This window comes from Rattus norvegicus, chromosome 8 (assembly GCF_036323735.1).
Source record: "Rattus norvegicus strain BN/NHsdMcwi chromosome 8, GRCr8, whole genome shotgun sequence".
Classification (NCBI taxonomy): domain Eukaryota; kingdom Metazoa; phylum Chordata; class Mammalia; order Rodentia; family Muridae; genus Rattus; species Rattus norvegicus.
Window position 1 is genome coordinate 83380922 of NC_086026.1, and position 19314 is coordinate 83400235.

Consider the following 19314-nt stretch of genomic DNA (forward strand, 5'->3'; position numbering starts at 1 on the left):
AGACATTTTATGCAAATCAAATCCCTGTCTGAGTGAGCAGGACTGAGTCCCTGCAGCAGGATGGCCAGGGCACACACATTAACTTATCTTCTCTCTTCAGGCTGCTGAGTGAGCAGGACTGAGTCCCTGCAGCAGGATGACCAAGGCACACACATTGTTAACTTGCCCTCTCTCCCCAGGCTGTACCTGAAGCCAATTATGAGAGAACTGCTGGGAGTGACCAGCTATCAGCAGGTTTTAAAGCTCCCTCTGGGCTTCTAATGAGCCAGGTTTAAGAATCGCTGACCTAGATCTTAGTATCCTCCTTGTGTGTGTCTTCTAAGCAGAATGGTTCTTGCGTTCAACAAGACCTTGTAAAACATCTACCTTGTGCCTAACATTGTTTCAAGCAACATCCATGAGGGAGAGAATTTAATGAGAACAATGACCAGCACACACAACTGCCCTCCAGAACATCAGAGGCTGGGTGAAGAAATTTATGCCAAGTCCTCATATCCAGTCTAATAAGGAACAGAACAGTAGCTCATTGATGTTATCCATTAAGCCCTGCGTTAGCCAAATGATAGGAACATAATGTATTCCCATAATCTTCTGTTTTGCTAGTATTTCACTTCATATATATGAATATATATGAATGTGCATAATACACAGAAATAATAATATTCATTATGTGGTATCTAATAGCCTGGCCATAGCATCCCACAGCATCCCACAGCATCCCACAGCATCCCACAGCATCCCACAGCATCCCACAGCATCCCACAGCATCCCACAGCATCCCACAGCATCCCACAGCATCCCATTCCATACCGTACCATACCATACCTAAGGTCACAGTGAAATGTTAGGGAAGGAAACTAGCAACTCCACCAGAAGGGAGAATTTCAGTGTAAAATACCTTTAGGAGTTTTCTGGGGGTGGGGGAAGCTAAACAGTTAAGTGCTATCAGGATAGAATAGAAGCCATAGAAAGAAAAAACTGTGTGAGCATCATCTGTAGTGAAGCCAGAGCTCTTAGGAAGCTTAGCTGGGGCCAACCAGGTGTTCCTTGTGTTCCCAGGCACTGCTGGGACATTAGGCTAAGGGTGCCAAACGAGATCTCATATCGAAGGCTCATGATCCCGAGGGTCTGGTCAATACGTTAGTGATTGGCAAGGCACTTACCAGCTCCTCATTGTTCAGGGATGTCCTGATAACCATAGCAAGGGATAGACCAGATTTCCGGGCAGCCAGGGTCTGAAACAGACAGGATAATGCTGGGTTAACATATGGAGTAAATGGTTTGTGTGCACCTCAGAAAGCAAGGGTGTAGAAATGCTAGCTGTTGCTATTTTGGTGAAAAGGGCTTTGGCATCAGATCAGCTTGACCGGAACTCACTGAATGTCAAAGCTGGAGACCCCAAGCCCAACATGACATTTGGCCCTTGTTGAGATTGAAGTCCATCCTAGAGATATGACTATTTAAAAGTTTCTGGGATAGCAAGAGGCTTCTAGAACTTTGTTATTCCGCAGGACACAGTCACAGTCTGTTAAGAAGCATGCACACTGATGTTACCCAGCCTGACCCGAGGGCTGATCTGAAGTGCACCAGACACTGCATGATTCCTGGGGTGTTTCCTATAAGATTCTACATATCTCGTGGGGATACATACTTCTGCACACCTTTGCAAGCCAGTGGCATGGGAGCCCAGGTGGACATCGTCTTAAATAGCCTTGCTTACAAAACAGCCGTCACTACCTGCTTCCTACCCGAACACCATGCTCGCAGAAACAGCACTGCTGCAGAGAAATTCAGAAACTAGAAATCCCAAATGATATATGGGTACGTCTCCCTACCAAGAGCAAGGGGAAGTCGGACGAGAGTAGTGCATCCCTACAGCCCCTCTGTTCAGAAATAGACCAAAATCAATGTTACCCCGTGCCCATCTCTACCCACTGTGCTAAACTGTGATGGTTACTTCTGGAAGTCTTGCCCAGGATAATTGTATTCTCCCTCCCTAAGAGCAATGCTCATTCACACCTGTTGCTGGGATAGACCACCTTGTGGGGTGGGTGGGAGGGAAAAGTTTATGTGTATTATAATTTCAGGTTACAGTCCAAGGAAGTCAAAGTGGGAACTCAAGCAGCTAGTCACATTGTATCCATAGTTGAGAGCAAAGAAAATAGGAGCCTGGTTTGCTAGCTTCCTCCTTTCTTATACTGTCCAGATTCCCCCTACCTAAGGAATGGTGCCACCCACAAAGGGTTGGGTCTTCATCTATCAGCTGTCAATCAGGGAAATTCCCCACCTATATGTCCACAAGCTGATTTAATCTCCATAATTCTTCCTTAAGACTCTCTTCCCAAGTGATTTTTAGGCTGTATCAGATTGACAGTTAAAACTCACCAGCATAAAGTACTTGTTCCTAGCTTTATACTTATCTTACATTTCTTTTGTTTTTTAGAATTGTTGTATATATGCATTTTAGACACACAGAGCTGAACTTCATGTTGGATTCTTGGAGAATTTAAGAGTACAACCCCCACCCCATGTGTGTTTGTGTGTTTCCCTGTGTAGCCCAGGCTAGCCTAGAACTCACTATGTATACTAAGTTGGCCCCTAACTACCCCTTGCTACCTTCTAAGTGCTGGGATTGCAGATACATATGGGAACTTATTTCCAAGTAGCTCTATTCCACAATCTTGTCCTCTTTTTAGCTCACGAATAAAAATCAGTGCATGTTTGAGAAGAGCAGAGAATGATGAAAGAAATGGAAAAGCACTTACCATGGCCTGAAGATTCCAGGAGCAAAAGGAAACAAAGTTTAAATATTTAAACATATGAAAAACGGGAAAAGCGAAACAACGGTCCCTTAGTGTAAATTTCTTTAAAGTGCTCACACTATTGTGGCAAGAATCTGAGCTAACCACACCAAGATCCATGCTTCCCACTGTAAAGTCTGACAGGACATCGTCTTAGTCAATTTTTGGAGATTTAGTTTGTGTGTGTGTGTGTGTGTGTGTGTGTGTGTGTGTGTGTGTGGTGTGTGTGGTGTGTGTGGTGTGGTGTGTGTGTGTGTGTGTGTGTGGTGTGTGTGGTGTGGTGTGTGTGTGTGTGTGTGGTGTGTGGTGTGTGTGTGTGTGTGTGTGGTGTGTGTGTGTGTGGTGTGTGTGTGTGTGGTATGTGTGTGTGTGTGTGTGTGGTGTATGTGTGTGTGTGGTGTATGTCCACAGAGTATAGAAGAGGGTGTCCTGTAGCTGAGTTAGAGATGGTTGTGAGATAGCTGGTATGGGTTCTGTGAACCAAACTTTGGTCCTCTGGAAGAGTTGTATGTCCTCTCAACCACTGGGCCATCTCTCCAGCCCCATAACTTTCATTTTAAAATTAAAGTGATTGCCTTTAGAAAATTTTCTTAGCAAAATCAAATATTGCTGGTATTAAAAACCTATGCACACTGATGTTAAAAGGAAAATTAATTTTTTTGTGTAAAGTAACTTTTGATATTAAACTGTTAAGACTATTACATGCCCACAGAAAATCTTCATGTATTCTAGCCTAGAAACTTGTCTCTCACTTGTAAGTCCTGCTTCCACAGCTATGTGACACCACACGGGGCTTGCAAGAAGTCTAGCTAGCAAGAATCTAAGCTAAATGCACCAACATGGAATGCTTTCCCCTCTGAGATCTGACAGCAATAGCATATATCATTCTAAAGGACTTTTCTTTTTAAGATTTTTTTTTCAATTATGTTCATGTGTGTGCATCTGTGTGTATGCCATGGTGTACACGTGCCCATAGAGGCCACTAGAGGGCAGAAGATGCCCCTGTGGCTAGTGTTACAGTTAGAGTCACCGAACTTGGATACTGTGAACCAACTTCAGATTTCCTCAAGAGCAGTATGTATTTAACCTGTACAGATCTAGGCATTTTTCTTTTTAATAATTGATAGAACACTGTCAGTTCTTGGCATTTCTGAGCAGTCTCAAAATGTTTCCTTACAAGAGGCTAGGTTCTTCAGAGTCCTGTTCAGGACTAACACAAATGTTATATGTCATTAGACTCGGAGACTGCAACCTTCTTTGATGGAGGAGCTTAGGAATTTAGCTAGAGTCAATTGTCACATGTTAGAAGATTGGTTATTAGCATTGTATGTTTCCATTATAAAGTCTGGAGTCTTCTGGGTTGGAGTGAACAAACCCAAAGCAAGCTTTAAAAACTTCGTAATTTAATCTTGTAATTCCCCACAGTACTAAACATCAAAGCTCAGCCCGCTTACTTGGGCTTCTGTGCTATTGCTTTTAGCTCAATTATGAAGTCAGTTGAACTAAAACCTGTAATTTCCACTGATGTCAAAGCAGTTGAAAGGCTAGAGCCCTTTTTTCCATCAGACACATCATAAAGAAATAAGGAATATGCTATTGCTGGGCAGTCTCTGGCCCTGGATATTTTACTCTATGAAATATTTATGGGCTCAGTAGTCAATGAGAAAGGATTTACATTTTAACAAGGACGACATCAAGGTATGCAGCCGAATTAAGCAGGAGTAACTCACCACATCCCGTACAATAGGCAGTGTCTTTTTCCTGCGGAGATCAGGCATGCTGTCTATTCCGTAAAGTCCACGCCCAGCCCTGAACGGGACACAGAAATAATGATTACAACAGTTGAAGTGACATTGTCCAAGGAAAAGGGTCCCCACCGTTCATGCTATAAAAGGCTGTGAAGGTATCAAGTGGAGGCCATGGTTTTCAGTAAATTCGCAAACTAGTGAAGATCCAAGATGCTGGGTCTTTGTCTAGGGTGAAAGCCCAGCTGCTGGCCCTGCTGCTGATTCATGTGGACACACTGTCTTTCTGTCAGTCTCACTCGGAGGAGATTCCAAAGTTTTAGGAACATAGAGGTTGGTGTCTCTAGCAGAAATCATAACCAAAGTATTCTTGGTGCAAGAGTGCTGAAGACATCTTTGTTATCAAAGCTCCATCATCATCATCATCATCATCATCATCATCATCATCATCATCATCATCATCATCATTTTGGTCCATGTGCTGCACTGGCACAGACTCAGCTCTGAATGGCAGCTCAAGGACCATGGGAAACTCTCAAGAGCAGAACCATCGACCTACTTTACCTGAATATATCTGACAAATAAATGAATGAGATGAACAGAATTTGATGTCCTTCATATTTTGTAATAGTGACAAAGACTAGGTCAGCTAAGTATTCATCTCAAGCATATTGACTAAAAGAATTTCTAAGAATACACTAATTAAACAAGTAAGGTAGATACTTAAATATATAAAAAGAGTAATACGGCTGACAGTATGGCTCAGCGATTAAGAGCAGTTGCTGCAGATGGGAGTTCGGATCCCAGCAATGCAAGAAGCTGGATATCTCACAAACACTTGTAACTTCAAAGTAGGGGTAGGTGGAGACAGGGGGATAGATGGACAGGGACTGCCTAGAAAATTCAAGCCACAGGTTTAGGGAGAGACTCTGCCTCAAAGGCATAGGTAGAGAAGTAAAGCAGAGGATAGACCAGCTGGTGCCCTTTTCTGACCTCTGTGTACACACATACAGTCTTAACATGCTCACAGACCAACACACAGAGGCATAGATACATAAAATAAATCTTTCAAAGCTTAAGTGTAAACAGCAAAACTGAATATAGTTGACTATATATATTTCAATATATAGTTGAATATATATTTGTAAGCTTAATGTGATCCTGTATGTGTGTGTCTGTGATTACTTATGCACTGAAAACATATAGAAAGCTGTTTTTCAAACTTAAAATATGTAGCTATCTGTGCGGAGTGAAGGCAGGTGGGAGAGAAGGAGACTCACTGGGTAAACAGTTCTTAACAATGTATCCATTTGCAGTTAAAAATAATTTTAAGTGATACTCTCCTGTGTTTCTTTAAGAGTGAGTTTGGTAAGCTGAGGTTGGCCTCCTCTCCTCACTTTCCTCTTTGATTGTTCTGTGACAGGGTTTTGCATAGCCCAGGCTGGCTTCCCTTTCTCTTTGTTGCCAGGGATGACTGAATTTCTCACCCTTTCACCTTTATCTCCCAAGTGCTAGATGTCAGGTCTGTGCCACCATGCCTGCATGATATGGTGATTAAACCCAGAGCCTTGCACATGTTCTGCAGGGCTCTGCCGACCGAGACACACCTCAGCTCCAAGGATGGTTTCCATTGCTTCTGATCTTGTCATTTTGCACAGCCAGTTAGGTTCTAAAATTGATGGCAGTGTCTCCTTATGTGGACTCAGTCTATAAATCTCTGTTGACGCTTTGCTCATCTTCTGAGGATTAGCATGCTCACTATAAACAGCCTAGCTCCTTGTCAATGGCGACAGGCTGGCAGCTCTGTCTCTGTGACGGTCTATAAGAGTTGATGACAGGTAGTGGTATTTTAGAGCCCCAGTTTCCACTGACACAAAGTTGGCCTCTGGTGTGGCTTTTTACCTTGACAGAGAACAATTTCAACTTGTTGGATCCCTCCCACCCCCATGGCGGCCATAGTTTCAGTTTCAATACTTTTCATGGAATATATTTTCATGAAATACACTATCAAATAAGTTATCAAATGTATCAAACAACTCATAAAATATTAACAGTAATAATGATAAAGCAGCGATGAGTGGATAGTAGAGGTACAACTAAGTTTGGCGGTAAAACATCAGATGATATAATAAACGTGAAGCTTGGAAAATGCTTCAGAAGGGGAGCAAGGTGCCAGCGCCAAAGAAATCAGCAGCTTCAATTTGAATGCGGTCCCACACAGAATCATGCGCTTACTTTAAAATACGAGGCTTTTCAAAGGATCTTGGTTGCGTGGTCCATGAACTTTGTAGATGATGTCACACCACAATGTCAAAAGGTCGAACATGCCTGACTTAGGTCATAGGATAGAGGAGGGAGCTGAATGTGGGTGGGGATCAAGATGGACGAAAGGAGACAAGGAGGGGAAGTGCCGCGCTTTGTTTATGAGACTTAACATCCTGTTTGTCACCGTGTGGCAAAGATGGTAACACATGAGCCAGATTTGTAGCCTGTGCCTATTGTCCCAGATAATAGGCTGAGGCAGAAGGATAATTTTGTTGAGCCCAGGAGGGTAAGCAATTCTTGGTAGCACAGAACCAGACACCACTTCAAGAAAACAAACTGAAACCAAGCAAAGCAAACCACTCCCACCCCACCCCCAAGTTCCCCAAACTAAGCTTAGCTATTGCCCAGAATATTATAGCTAGCACTCTAGACCATGGGCTGTAACAGTCACAATGAATCAAAGCTTCAGATTTGGGGGTCACAAAAATGCTATTGGTAACAGTAACCTTTTCCTCTCTTTCTCTTCCTCTTCTTCCTCCTCTCCTCCTCCTGTTCCTCCTCTTCTTCCTCTCCCCCATTCCTCCTCTTCTTCTTCCTCTCCCCCATTCCTCCTCTCCTTCCCTCTTCTGTTCCTCTCTTCCTCCTCCCCTTCCTCCTGTTCCTCTTCCTCCCTCTTTTTCACTTACCCTTTTCCTTCGAGTTCTTTTATCAAAATAGAATAGCTTTGGCCCTTTCTATTTTAACTTTTGATTTTGACTAACGATTGTGTATATTTGTGGCATGAATTATGTTGTTTTAATCTCTATACAAACGATAGAGAGTTTCAATCAGATTAACTCATGTCACCTTCTCACTTGTGATGTGAAGCATGAACATAAAACGTTCTTCTGAACCTTAAAAAGCTGCAGAGTAGGAGAGAAGAAAAACCATAAACAACTATTTCTGTATACCCCTCTTCACAAAGCTCACCAATACCCTGTTGGAATTCTCTCCTTCTAAATTTCTACCTTCTCCACGACTCATAAGTACACAGCTCACATGCTATGGAGTAGTTTCAACAATATTTTCCATATCATTCACACCAATTTTAGGCTGTGATTCTAAGAAATGCCTGCGTTTCTTCCCTATGAACCATAATGATATAAACTATACATTAGCTAATGCCTTCCACAACACTGAACATCCATCATACCAACTGCTGCCTTCGGGGATTTCAAAATGTTTTGACTTGTAAATAATATAACTGCCACAGCCATACCAAGAAATGCCATCAATTAAGACAAGGATAGAGAAAGAGGTCGTATAAGCAGAAGTGTTGTGTAATGGAGTGTGTGGGTTTTTTCCTATCAATTGTCATTTAAAAACGTTTTTCTGTTTTCCTATAGAACTTGATTCAAATTGCTGAAAGATATTTGGAACCTTAAGTTAAACTGATAGACACAGATGTCTGAGAGGTTTCACACACTGCTTGGGCTACTGCTTCTCTCCTATGATGATTTTAGCACAGCACAGACATACAAAGACCCAACTAACCCTTAGCACCGTGGGATAATGAACGCGAGGTAGAAGATCTTTTATGTATGTGTGCATCTGTATGTGTGTGTGTGTGTGTGTGTGTGTGTGTGTGTGTGCGCGCGCATGTGGGCATGTGTATGTCTGTGTGTTTCTGTGTGTGGGCGTGCATGTGCATGTGTGTGCATGTGTATATGTGTGTGTGTGTGTGTGTCTGTGCTTGTGTGTGCATGCACATGTGTGTGTGTGTCTGTGTATGTGTCTGTCTGCCTATGTGTATGCAGGTACCCATGGAGTCCAGAAGATGGTGGCAGATTCCCCCAAACTGGAGTTACAGAAAGTTGTACGGTTTTCCAGTGCAGGTCCTGAGGCCAAACTCGGGGCCTCTGAAAGATGAATTAGCTGTTAATTACTGAGCCACCACTGAATTCTTAATCCACACAGGTAGGTGTTGGTGATTTCTTTTAATATCAGGTATATGTTTCTTTTTACTTTTACAATTTTATCATTACTATAGCAATATATATAAAACTATAGTATATTTATATATAAATGTATAATATATAACATCTGTGTTATATATATATATTATTGGTTTATCCATCCAATAGTAATAAAATTTTCATTGCAAGCCTAGACCTAACAAAAAGTCTGGGCTAGGTGTGTAGCTTAGTGGTAGAGTTCTTCCCTGTGAAGATGAGGGTTAGATCCTCAGCAGTGAAAAATAATAAAGTCTGCTCATTGGCTTCACAACGCAACTACAGACATACCTGATAGATCCCGAGAGTCTACACAGATGCAGAAGCAGTCTCACCAGGAGAGAGAGAGGGAAGATTAACATTTAAAATCAGCACTGAAAGTAACCGTGGGCAGAGCGCTGACCTTCCAGATAGAGGCCAAGTGTGGCACCCTAAGCCCAGCAACTGTCCAGACTCGGTAATGAGGGGGTCAGAGAAAGCTGCCGAAACATCCAGGAGACAGGCAGCAGAAGGAGGGGCTGAGTTTAGGGCGATACATTTTATTGGCAGCACCTTTGCTGTTGGTGATTGGAACTCTGACTGTGACCAATAAACTAGTGAAAGATGAGGTTAACCATTCACGCCGGGCTTACCCAGTGCCAGGCACAATTAATAAATTACAACTGCCATTGATGTCATGCCGCACATGTATTCCTTTTATTTTAAGAGATTTCTATGAAGTGCAGGTATAATTACTACCCTCATTTTATGAACGAGGAAAGGGAGACCTAGAACCCCTCAGAATCATCTGGAAGGCACTACCTTCCAGGTGGGGTAGGATTTGAACTCTTAACCTGAGGCTCATCAGAATGCAATGACCATAAGACTAGAACATCTGTTATCTACCACAGTGATGAGTTGAGGCCACAAGTAATCCAGTTCTACAGTTCTTGAAACTGAAGTTAAGCACCTTGTCTGTCTGATGACACGAGTTTGACTTTACTGAAGATTATTTTGCCTCAATCCTCAGGTGTTTAAGGGCAGATAAAGCTCTGACCCAGATGCAGGGAGTGGACTGGTGGCTGACCTGGGTTCTGGCTCATTTTCAAAATATCTCAAGAGAGTTATTATCTTCGAATTAGGAAACACACTTCACCGTGGCCCCGATTCTCCACAAATGATGCTCTCTAGCATACAAGAATTATCACTGGGCATGGGAGCCACTTAGACATCACAAATGGGATGTCACAAGTGGGTGACAGTGAACCTGAAAAAATGGATGTGATTTTGAACATAAGAAAGAAGTGTTCTGGTAGGACATTTGCTTTATTACACAAGATTTTGAAGTTATTTAATTTTTGGGACATGACATCACCATAGAGCCTAGGTTCTTCTAGGACTTCCTATGTGGCCCAGGATGTCTTCAAATTTATGATCATCTTCCCTTTTTCTCCAAAGTGTAGGGATTATAGGCCTGTGCCCCCATGCCTATCATAAAAGGCTTAAATAAGTGCAAAGTCAGAAACTGTACCTTGTAGGCCTCAGTGTGGTGTTTTGATTAAGTATGCAATATATATCATTAAATGAAGCTAATTAAGATATATATGTATATAAACATATACATATATATATTTCATACTTAGCATGTTTATTATAGTGAGATTTTAAAAACATACTCTTAGGTAAACTAATTTTACTTTTTTTTGCTTTTTTGCTGTTTATGTTTCTTCTCACAAAATTCTGATGAATATGGTTTTCTGTTATTCATGTTATTACAAAATGGAGGGCAAACTCTCTATAAAATATATATTTTGTAATTTTTGAGAAGTGTTGCATCTGGATAGAGGATTAATGATTATGTTCTTGTTTTCAAAATTATTTTATTTCATGTGTATAGATGTTCTGTCTGCATGTATGGATGTGAACCACAGGCATGCAGTGCCTGTAGAGGCCAGAAGGGGGCGTAAGATTCCCCTGGCACTAAAGTTATAGATGGTTGTGAGTCACCAAGGAGCAGCCAGCACTGATAAGCTTTAAACTGATTCTAGCTCCAATCATTTTATCTTCTAAATAGACCTGATGACATACTAAGTGCGTGGAGACTGGAAAAGAACTCTAAAAAGAAGCTAGGAGAGGACAGCACGAGAAACAGCAGACAGAAAACTGTTCAGCAACGCTCCTCACCAGGGCTCAGTGTGGCTTCCTCAGGGGAGTCCATTGCAGCTGTTAACATACACGTTATCAACAAGCACAAGAGTAGCGTAGTGATAAATGGTGAGAAAGTGGAATTTACACACTTCCGTGGGCTTGCAAAATGGTCGCCATGGGAGGTAGTATGAAGATTCCTCAGAAAGTTAACAAGCACAGTGACAGTAAATGACGTGATGGCTGAGATATAGCCATAGGAAGTGGCATAAATATGCCAAGGAGATACAGGAAGCCCTGTGTTCGCTGCAGTCTCATCCAAAAGAGCCAAGATGATAAAAGGAATGGAGACATCCACGTGCAGATGAATGACCAAGGGAATGTGACGTACCACAGAATGCTACCCAGCCATTTGTGACAATGAGGATGGCCCTGAAATACGGCAGGCACAGAACCACAGGCATAGTGTTATCTCTCCAAAAGAGGAATGTAAAGATGTTAATCCTGTGGAATGACAGTTATGAGGGTCTGGGGTGGGTGATAAGCAGAGAGGACCAGAGAAATGCTCATTAGAGGATATAGTTTAAGTTGGATGCAGGCACCTTGATGAATAGAGCTAATATATTTTGTTTTCAAAGTTGCTGGGTAAATACTAAACATTTTTATTTTAAAAATGGCAAATGTGTGATATAATGTCTCTTACCTAGCTGTAGGTTTCATTCTTTGGTGTATATATATTTTAAATCACTGCAATAGTAAAAGCATGTACAGTGTGTTCTACTCATAAAAATAATAATCATAGGTAATATTATTTACAAAAAGAAACATAGCAAGCATTGCCCCCCAAAGGTTTGTCTTTGTCTGAATATAAAGCAAAACTTTGATTTCCACAGAAGGGTGGCTGATGGCTAATTGGCTAATAACATATTGATTAACTAGTTTCTGTCTGAAATCAGAAAATGGGTTAACTATTTACATACAAAAGACATGTCAAACACGAGGCGTAGCATTTCTGATTATTTTTGGGTTTCCGAGTCAATGGTTGGAGATAGCTGTGTGATTCATCTTAGAATTAAGGAACATTTAAGACTGTGAGAGATTAATAACAAGCCATTCTAAATCCATTTAGTTTAATCCTTACCTAGTAAGCACATAACAATGCTTTTCTCTGCTAAATATTACACTTTCACATCCATTAAACACAGCTGCCCTGACAGTAGTCATGTACGTCCATACCCTGTGGGTGTACACTAGCTGAGGCATTCCCTTCCCACCTCTGCTTCCGATGGCTGTTAAGAGTGAATAGATATTTGCCTGAGGAATTGAAGACGCAATACTGATACAGGATTCATCACCGGTTCCTATACGCAGTTTTAGCCCACATGTAATCACACCTAAGACATCAGACTATTGCTCACAAACTAGAAATGCCCAGGGCTCCAGACAACACAGCAGTCCATCTTTCCTACCATCTAATAGGAGAGGTAAAGCCAGCTCCCAAGCCTGACAACCTGAGTTCAACCCCAGGTCTCACATAGTGGAAGGAAAGAAGCTCCTTCTACTTGTTCCTTCTCACCTGCCACTACCCACATTTTAATTGTGGATATTAGAATATGCCTGTCATATTTTCATTGATTTTTCTATCAGCCAGATTCTCGATCTGGCTTCTTGATTCTTCCTACCCTGAACGAAGTGACTGCATCCATCCTGCCTTAAGTGTTTAGCTCTGAGACCAATGTGATCAGATGTTATGCTTTAAGACCAGACAGCAGTATTTTTCCTAATATTTTGGGGGGCAAATCAAGGGCACAGAGAGATGGTCTATTGATTGTGGAAGTAATACTATATGTCTTAATGGATTCCTCAATGAGGGTCACAACTGAGGTGGTTTCTCCATTTTCTTTTCCAGATCTCCATTCCACTTTATGAACTTTGATAAAATCCCCAATTTGAACTACTATAATATTTTAAAGAATAAATGGCCTCTATGTCAGAGACACTTTGTGTTCTCTAAATTACTTTCTCCTTCCTTGGGCATTTGACCTCTTAAAGCTCCATAATGCCTCTTAACAATTTAGGCAGGACTCTCTCCCTCTCCTTCTCCTTCTCCCTCTTCCTCTTCCTCTCCCTCTCCCTCTCCCTCTCTCTTCATCCCTCCCTCCCTCCCTCCCTCCCCTGTCAAACCATGTTCTTTTGAAGCACATTTCCAGAAGCATTGACCTCTTTATTTCTCATCTTTACATAATTTTTAAAAAGCTAATGGCATTGAAGTTTTCTGAAAGAGATACTCTGTATGAAAGCTTACTCTTCTAGTGGGAAAGGGAAGCCCTGTGTCCAATAACTAAAGACAGGCTGCCCAGGGGCTCAAGACCACCTGTAACTCCAGCTCCAACACCTGCACCCTCTGCTGGCCCCTGTGAGCACCTGAGTGCTAATGAAGCATTTACATAGACTCAGACATGCACTCAGGCCCATACCTGTGAAAAGGAAATCGATCTCCAAAAATCATCATTTTTTTTTCATAGAAAAGGAAAAGGCTACAATGCTACTCTACGGGGTAAAACCTAAGCATGGCTTTTAAGCGCACAGCCAGTTTTCTCATTTAGGGGACAATGTCAGCTGTCAGAGATTAACTTCTAACCACTCAATTACAATGTTATGTCCTTAAGATTTATTGTCTAACACACAATTGTTAACTAGACAGTACAGCCCTTGCTAGGACTCGAGCTTCCCCATATCATCTCCCACTGTCCTGTGGTTTCTATGTACCCAGTTAACCCTCATACATTATTGTATGCTGCAGAGCAGAAAATATGCAGCCCCCACACCTTCCCATTATTAATGTCAATTACAATTTGAAAACAATTTCCCTTAAATTAAAACTCATGCTGGATAGGGTCTCCCCTTAAAGAACTAGTGTTAAAACTTTTGTAGTAACTATGAAATTGTGTGTACAATTTTACCTTGGCTTAGAGCTAATTTCCTTAGTAATCTTTTCTGGGAAATCTCTGGCTCCATTTACACACAGTTTGCAAAATACAATCATTTGTAATTAATGAAAGGTAAGTTGCTTAATAGGCTAGACTCAAGTGTCATTAAATAGAATCAAATATCCAATAGCAAATAAACTGTATTTCTTAAAACTTAAAAGTCGTAGATCCCTTTTAATTATAGTTAGAAGCCTGCTGCATATTTTAATCCCTGAAAAAAAAATTTAACAGTTAAAGCCGCTCCCATTAGTACCGAGAATCAGCACAGCAAAGGCAAACGTAAAAGCTATCAGGTGGTTCCTGGCCTTCCCAGCCCGCCTCCTCTGGTTTGTAGACAATGTGTCTTGTACACAGCCTTTCTCTGGGAGCATCTAGTTTCGTGCTGATGATAGTTTCTGAATAGTACCAGAGCAAGACCTTCCTGGCTTTCTCACCTCAAGGACAGACCAAGGAAGAATGAGAAGGACAGACATCCATTTCAGGAATTCCTGTGTCCTCAGAGAAGACCACAGATTCAAGTCTTGGTCATGGGAGACACACCTGTTACTGCAGAGCTACAAGGAGACTTTCAGATTCTTAGCGCAGTTAGAATCACATACTGGTTCTAATGGTTAGTTAATGGTTTTAATCCACTATTGTCCAGTGGTCGGTGCTATAGGGATTCCAATAAATACAATGTATAAGCATATTAAGGAGTATAGTTTGTCATAACATACCATGGCAGTATAGTGTTTAAATATTCATGTGAGCAGGAGCCTCCTCTCTCCCCTTATGTTTCACTGTGGGCAGCTTAGGCTGTTCTGTTGCCTTCCCAGGTATGTGACTGACACTCTTGTGACTGACAGAGTGCTGGGCCCTCTGCAACACAGAACAATCTCTCATCCCTGAAGGTTCCCAGTTGACTACCTCTCATGCTTGGCATGCTACAAAATAATTACATGTTACAAAATAATTCATGTGTTACAAAATAATTCATCTGTAAACCATGACAGTACTCCAAGAAGAGATTACCCAATGCTGTGTAAGTGACAAGAAGCTTACAGAGCACACAGGCTCCCACTTCAGGCTCTTAAACAGGTGAATTGAAGAGGCAAAGACCAACCTGTTGTGCTGTTTGCTGCTCAGGATACACATTAAGTGATGAGTTATCTGCACTTGAGTGTGACTGTTTCAGATTAGAGGCTCACTAAACCCAGAAGCTATCTATATATATTTACTTTCCTCTCTAGCATTTAGAATAGGGAGAAAATACTTGAGAAAATTAATGAGTGGAAGAATTAGTTTTTAAGTCACACCCAATTGAAGTACACATGCCCATGTATACAGGCGTGCCCACACAGAGGTTGGGTATTTATTTATTTATTTATTTATTTATTTATTTATTTATTTTTGGTTCTTTTTTTTTTTAAAGCTGGGGACCGAACCCAGGGCCTTGCGCTTCCTAGGTAAGCGCTCTACCACTGAGCTAAATCCCCAGCCCCAAGGTTGGGTATTTATAAAGATGGCCCCAGACTTCTTTTCTCTCTTGGGGTTCAGATGGTCGTTGTGACTGGTATGCTGCTGTGGTCACTGGAGAGGAATTCAATTCGTTATTTCTCTAACACAAATGTTTCTTGCTGGTGTTAACACAGGGGCACTGTGTGTCCTCCACAGTCAGAGGTGAGAGTGAAGAATGCCTGTACTCCTAAGGGAGGCACCTGCCATTTCAGTTCAAGTTGCTGGGCACTCACGGTCAACCATAATGTAAGGACATTTAAATAATAACAAATCCATCCTTGTCCCGCGTAAAGGGTGGAATCATTCTGCTGGCTGGCTGCCAACTAGTATTCTAGGATTTTTATTCAAACCCAGCATTTAAGATACAAACACAGGCAAAATTAGAGTGAATGGGCACAAGAAGACCCATTGCCGGAAACCTTTAGTCCAGTGGCTCTCAACCTGTGGGTTGTGACCCCATTTGGGGGGGTCACATATCAGATAGACTAAATATCAGATATTTACATTGTGATTAATGACAGTAGCAAAATTGCTCCTACAAAGTGGCAATGAAATAATTTTACAGTTGGGGGTCGCCACAACACGAGGGACTATATTAAAGAGTCACAGTCATTGCAAAGGTTGAGAACCGCTGCTAGAGGCAGTCACAAAGAGACAGACCTCAGCTGTAGTCTTCTTTCAGCCCGTCTAGATGGGACAGTGACTTTCAGCGATGCCGTATGAGTTTCTAAGTTTGTAGAGGAAACACCTGCTGGTGGTACATATGGTTTCTTGGAAGCTGACAGTAAAAATTGCACAAAAATCCACCTGAAGCCTTCTTTGGGTGACCACCTGCCTGGTATCCTTCCACAGTGCCTATCACATGGGTGTCCTTTCAGCAACCTGCCTGGTATTTGTCCGTACCACCTATGGCATAGTAGGTTCCTCCTTGGCAGTTTGGAATGTTGAAGTCTCCATTATTTACATTGTCTTGATTACCTTGCCTTGGGAAATGAGGTAAGGAAGAGATAGGTCAGCCTCTTTTACAAACTATAAACATTTTAGTAAAGGAGCGGGTGTAGTCATCTTTCCAGCACCACATCCCTGACGTCATGGCTTACTAACATGTCTCTCTGGGGAAGTTAAAACATATGATGCTGTGTTGGTTGGAAACTTTATAATATAACTGTGTGCTGGGAGTTGATAGCAAGATGTCATGTCAGAGACACACCCCTACCTCACCCCCTTTTTTATTTAGAAAAAGTGATGAAGCTTTGATTTTCCAAATGTGGAATATTCTGAGAAGCTGTCCAGCTTTGCACCCAACACTCAGTTCTGTTCACACTGAAGGACAACAATGGGGCACAGGTGATCCTGGGGGAGGTCGGTTTCATGCTGTGTAACTCAGCCAGCAGTGTGCTGGTACCGGTCCTGTGGCCCTGGACAGCAGGCTAAACACTTTTCCTCACTTGCAGCTCAGAGCCACCATAGCAGTGGTTTGCAGTGTGTCACTGTCAGATTAGGGAACAGGTAAATGCTGCAGATGAGGGCCTTCCAACTGAGAGCCACCCGTGACCACACCGCTGGCTAATGCCACTCGGGTACTGTGGTAACTTGTTACATCACTACCACCCGATTCTTGGTCCTCTTCAGCCTATTGTTGATTGACATGGACCCTGAAAATCTTTCTACATCTTGCTCATACAAATATTTAAGTTCTTAAAATTTAAGTATCTTAGGGTCAGTAAGATGCCCCAAAGAGTATAGAATATTGCCATATCGCCAGCAAGTTTGGTGACTTGGGTTTGATCCACAGGACCAATATGATGAAAGGAGAGAACCACTTACAAATTATCTTTGAACTTCATTCATGCAATATAGCACATGAGCACGCACACGCACACACACACACACACACGTGCACACACACACGTGCACACACACACATGCACACACACATGCACATACACACACGCACACACATGAATGCACACATGAATGCACACACACACACACACGCTAAAATAAATAAGTACAATACATTTTAAAAAATGTATCTGAGAAACTCAAGTTAAATAGTTTAGTCGTGTGATTTGGAAATGACTTCAGTTCAGCGCTCTTTGAAGGTGGATCCTGTGGTTGAGGTCACTTCAGTATTGAGTATATTCCTACTGTATGCTTGGGTTCATTAAGTGTCAACTTTGAAAGATGATTATCTTAAGTCTCTTATATTTCTGGGCATCTTGCTAGTGAAGTCACCGAGTGCCTTTGGTGGTGCATGCTTCTCTGGAGCAGAGGAAGGATTTTTTTTGCTGATCAACATAATAAAAGTGATGTCTCTGTGAAGCAAAATTTTATTTTGTTGTGGTGGTGGTTTGAATGAGAATGCCCTCCTGCCATCCTCAGTCCTTCTGCCATAGGCTCATGCATTTGAAAGCTTGTTCTGTAGTTGATGGAACTGTTAGGGAAGGATTAGGAGGTGTGGCCTTGTTGGGGAATGTATGTCAATGGACAGCCCTCCAATCCTGTCTCGTGCTAGTGGATCAGATGTAAGCTCTCAGTTACTGCTCCAGTGCCATACTTACTGTCATTCTCTCTACCACATCAATAATGAACTAACCCTCTGAAACTGTAATCAAGCCCTTAATTCAATGCTTTCTTTTATAAGTTGCCCTGGTCACAGTCTCATAGCAATAGACCAATAAATAAGACAGTTGTTTTGGTTTTGTTTTCTTTTACTTTTTGAGATAGGGTCTCAAGTTGAATTTCAAACTCTCAATATAGCTGCCAATGACTTTGAACTTCTGATCCTCCTGCTACAACCCCTGGTTTATGGAGTGCTTGGGATGGAGGCCCCAGTTTTGTTCATACTAGGTGACTACTGGACTAACTGAGTTACATCTCTAGCCCAAGACTTTATAGTTTAGAATGTTTATATTTTCCAAAGCATGGAGAGGGAGACCAATTCACCATGTGTTTGTACCTAGGTCCACCCTTATGTCATCCTGGGACACTGACAGGAAAAGAAACGGATGCAAGCATGAAGCTCTTGCTGCCTTTTCAGTCATGAACAATATAGCTCTTCATCTTTGACTGGGCATCTGATGCCTTTTTGCTAGCTTCTTTTAAATTTCCAGAGGTACCATATCAGACCCTTCCTAGTTCTTGAAATGCAGAGGGAATAAAGTAATTTTTGTCATTAGAGGTAGATTTGTGGGAATGAAATATGGGATTGTTTAATAACAGAACACTTAAAGCTTTGTTATTGGATAATAGTAGAACATTTAAAGAGGGTGCAAAATGGTGAGTTTGTGTCATAGTGGGTCTGTCTTTTCTAATGAAGTAATGTATAATATACCATTACACTTTGGTCAAAACCAGTATCTTTCATTAGTCATGGTCATGCTTAATCAAAAATTAATCAAAATGTTAGCCATATGATTAGGAACCAAGTAATTATAAGCAATATAAATAACTTTTAAACATAATCACTAATAAAAAATTCCCACCTGTTTTACAAGACAAAAATACATAATTTAGTAGGTTTCCTAGACAATTATTAAATTGTAATAAATGTTTCATCCCCTTGAATATCAGTTATGACAGGTATTACAAGTGGTTATTCATAATTATTCATGGTAATATTTATAATAATTTTTCAAGCAGGAAATACTACTTCTCTGAGAGATTTATGCATATATGTGTATTATGTTTGAGTGTGTGTGTGTGTGTGTGTGTGTGTGTGTGTGTGTGTGTGTGTGTGTGCTCATACAGGCCAGAAGAGGATGTTAGGGGTGTTAGATCCTCTGGATCTGGAGTTAGGGCAGATGTGAACTGCCTGGTATGGGTGCTGTGAATTGTACTAAGGTCCTCAGCAAGAGCGAGTGCTCTTAACCCTTAGCCATCTCTTCATTCCCCTCAT

The 19314-nt window shown here is 41.6% G+C and overlaps 1 protein-coding gene across 2 annotated transcripts in view; it reads right to left on the reverse strand.

Moving 5' to 3' along the window:
* Unc13c (unc-13 homolog C) overlaps positions 1 to 19314 on the reverse strand; it is a 426173-nt gene that overhangs the window by 253272 nt on the left and 153587 nt on the right. The window contains 3 exon segments of one of the 2 annotated variants that reach the window (NM_173146.2): positions 1164 to 1235; positions 2766 to 2771; positions 4532 to 4610. In NM_173146.2, the coding sequence (NP_775169.4) occupies positions 1164 to 1235; positions 2766 to 2771; positions 4532 to 4610 (157 nt within the window). 2 annotated transcript variants of the gene reach the window in all.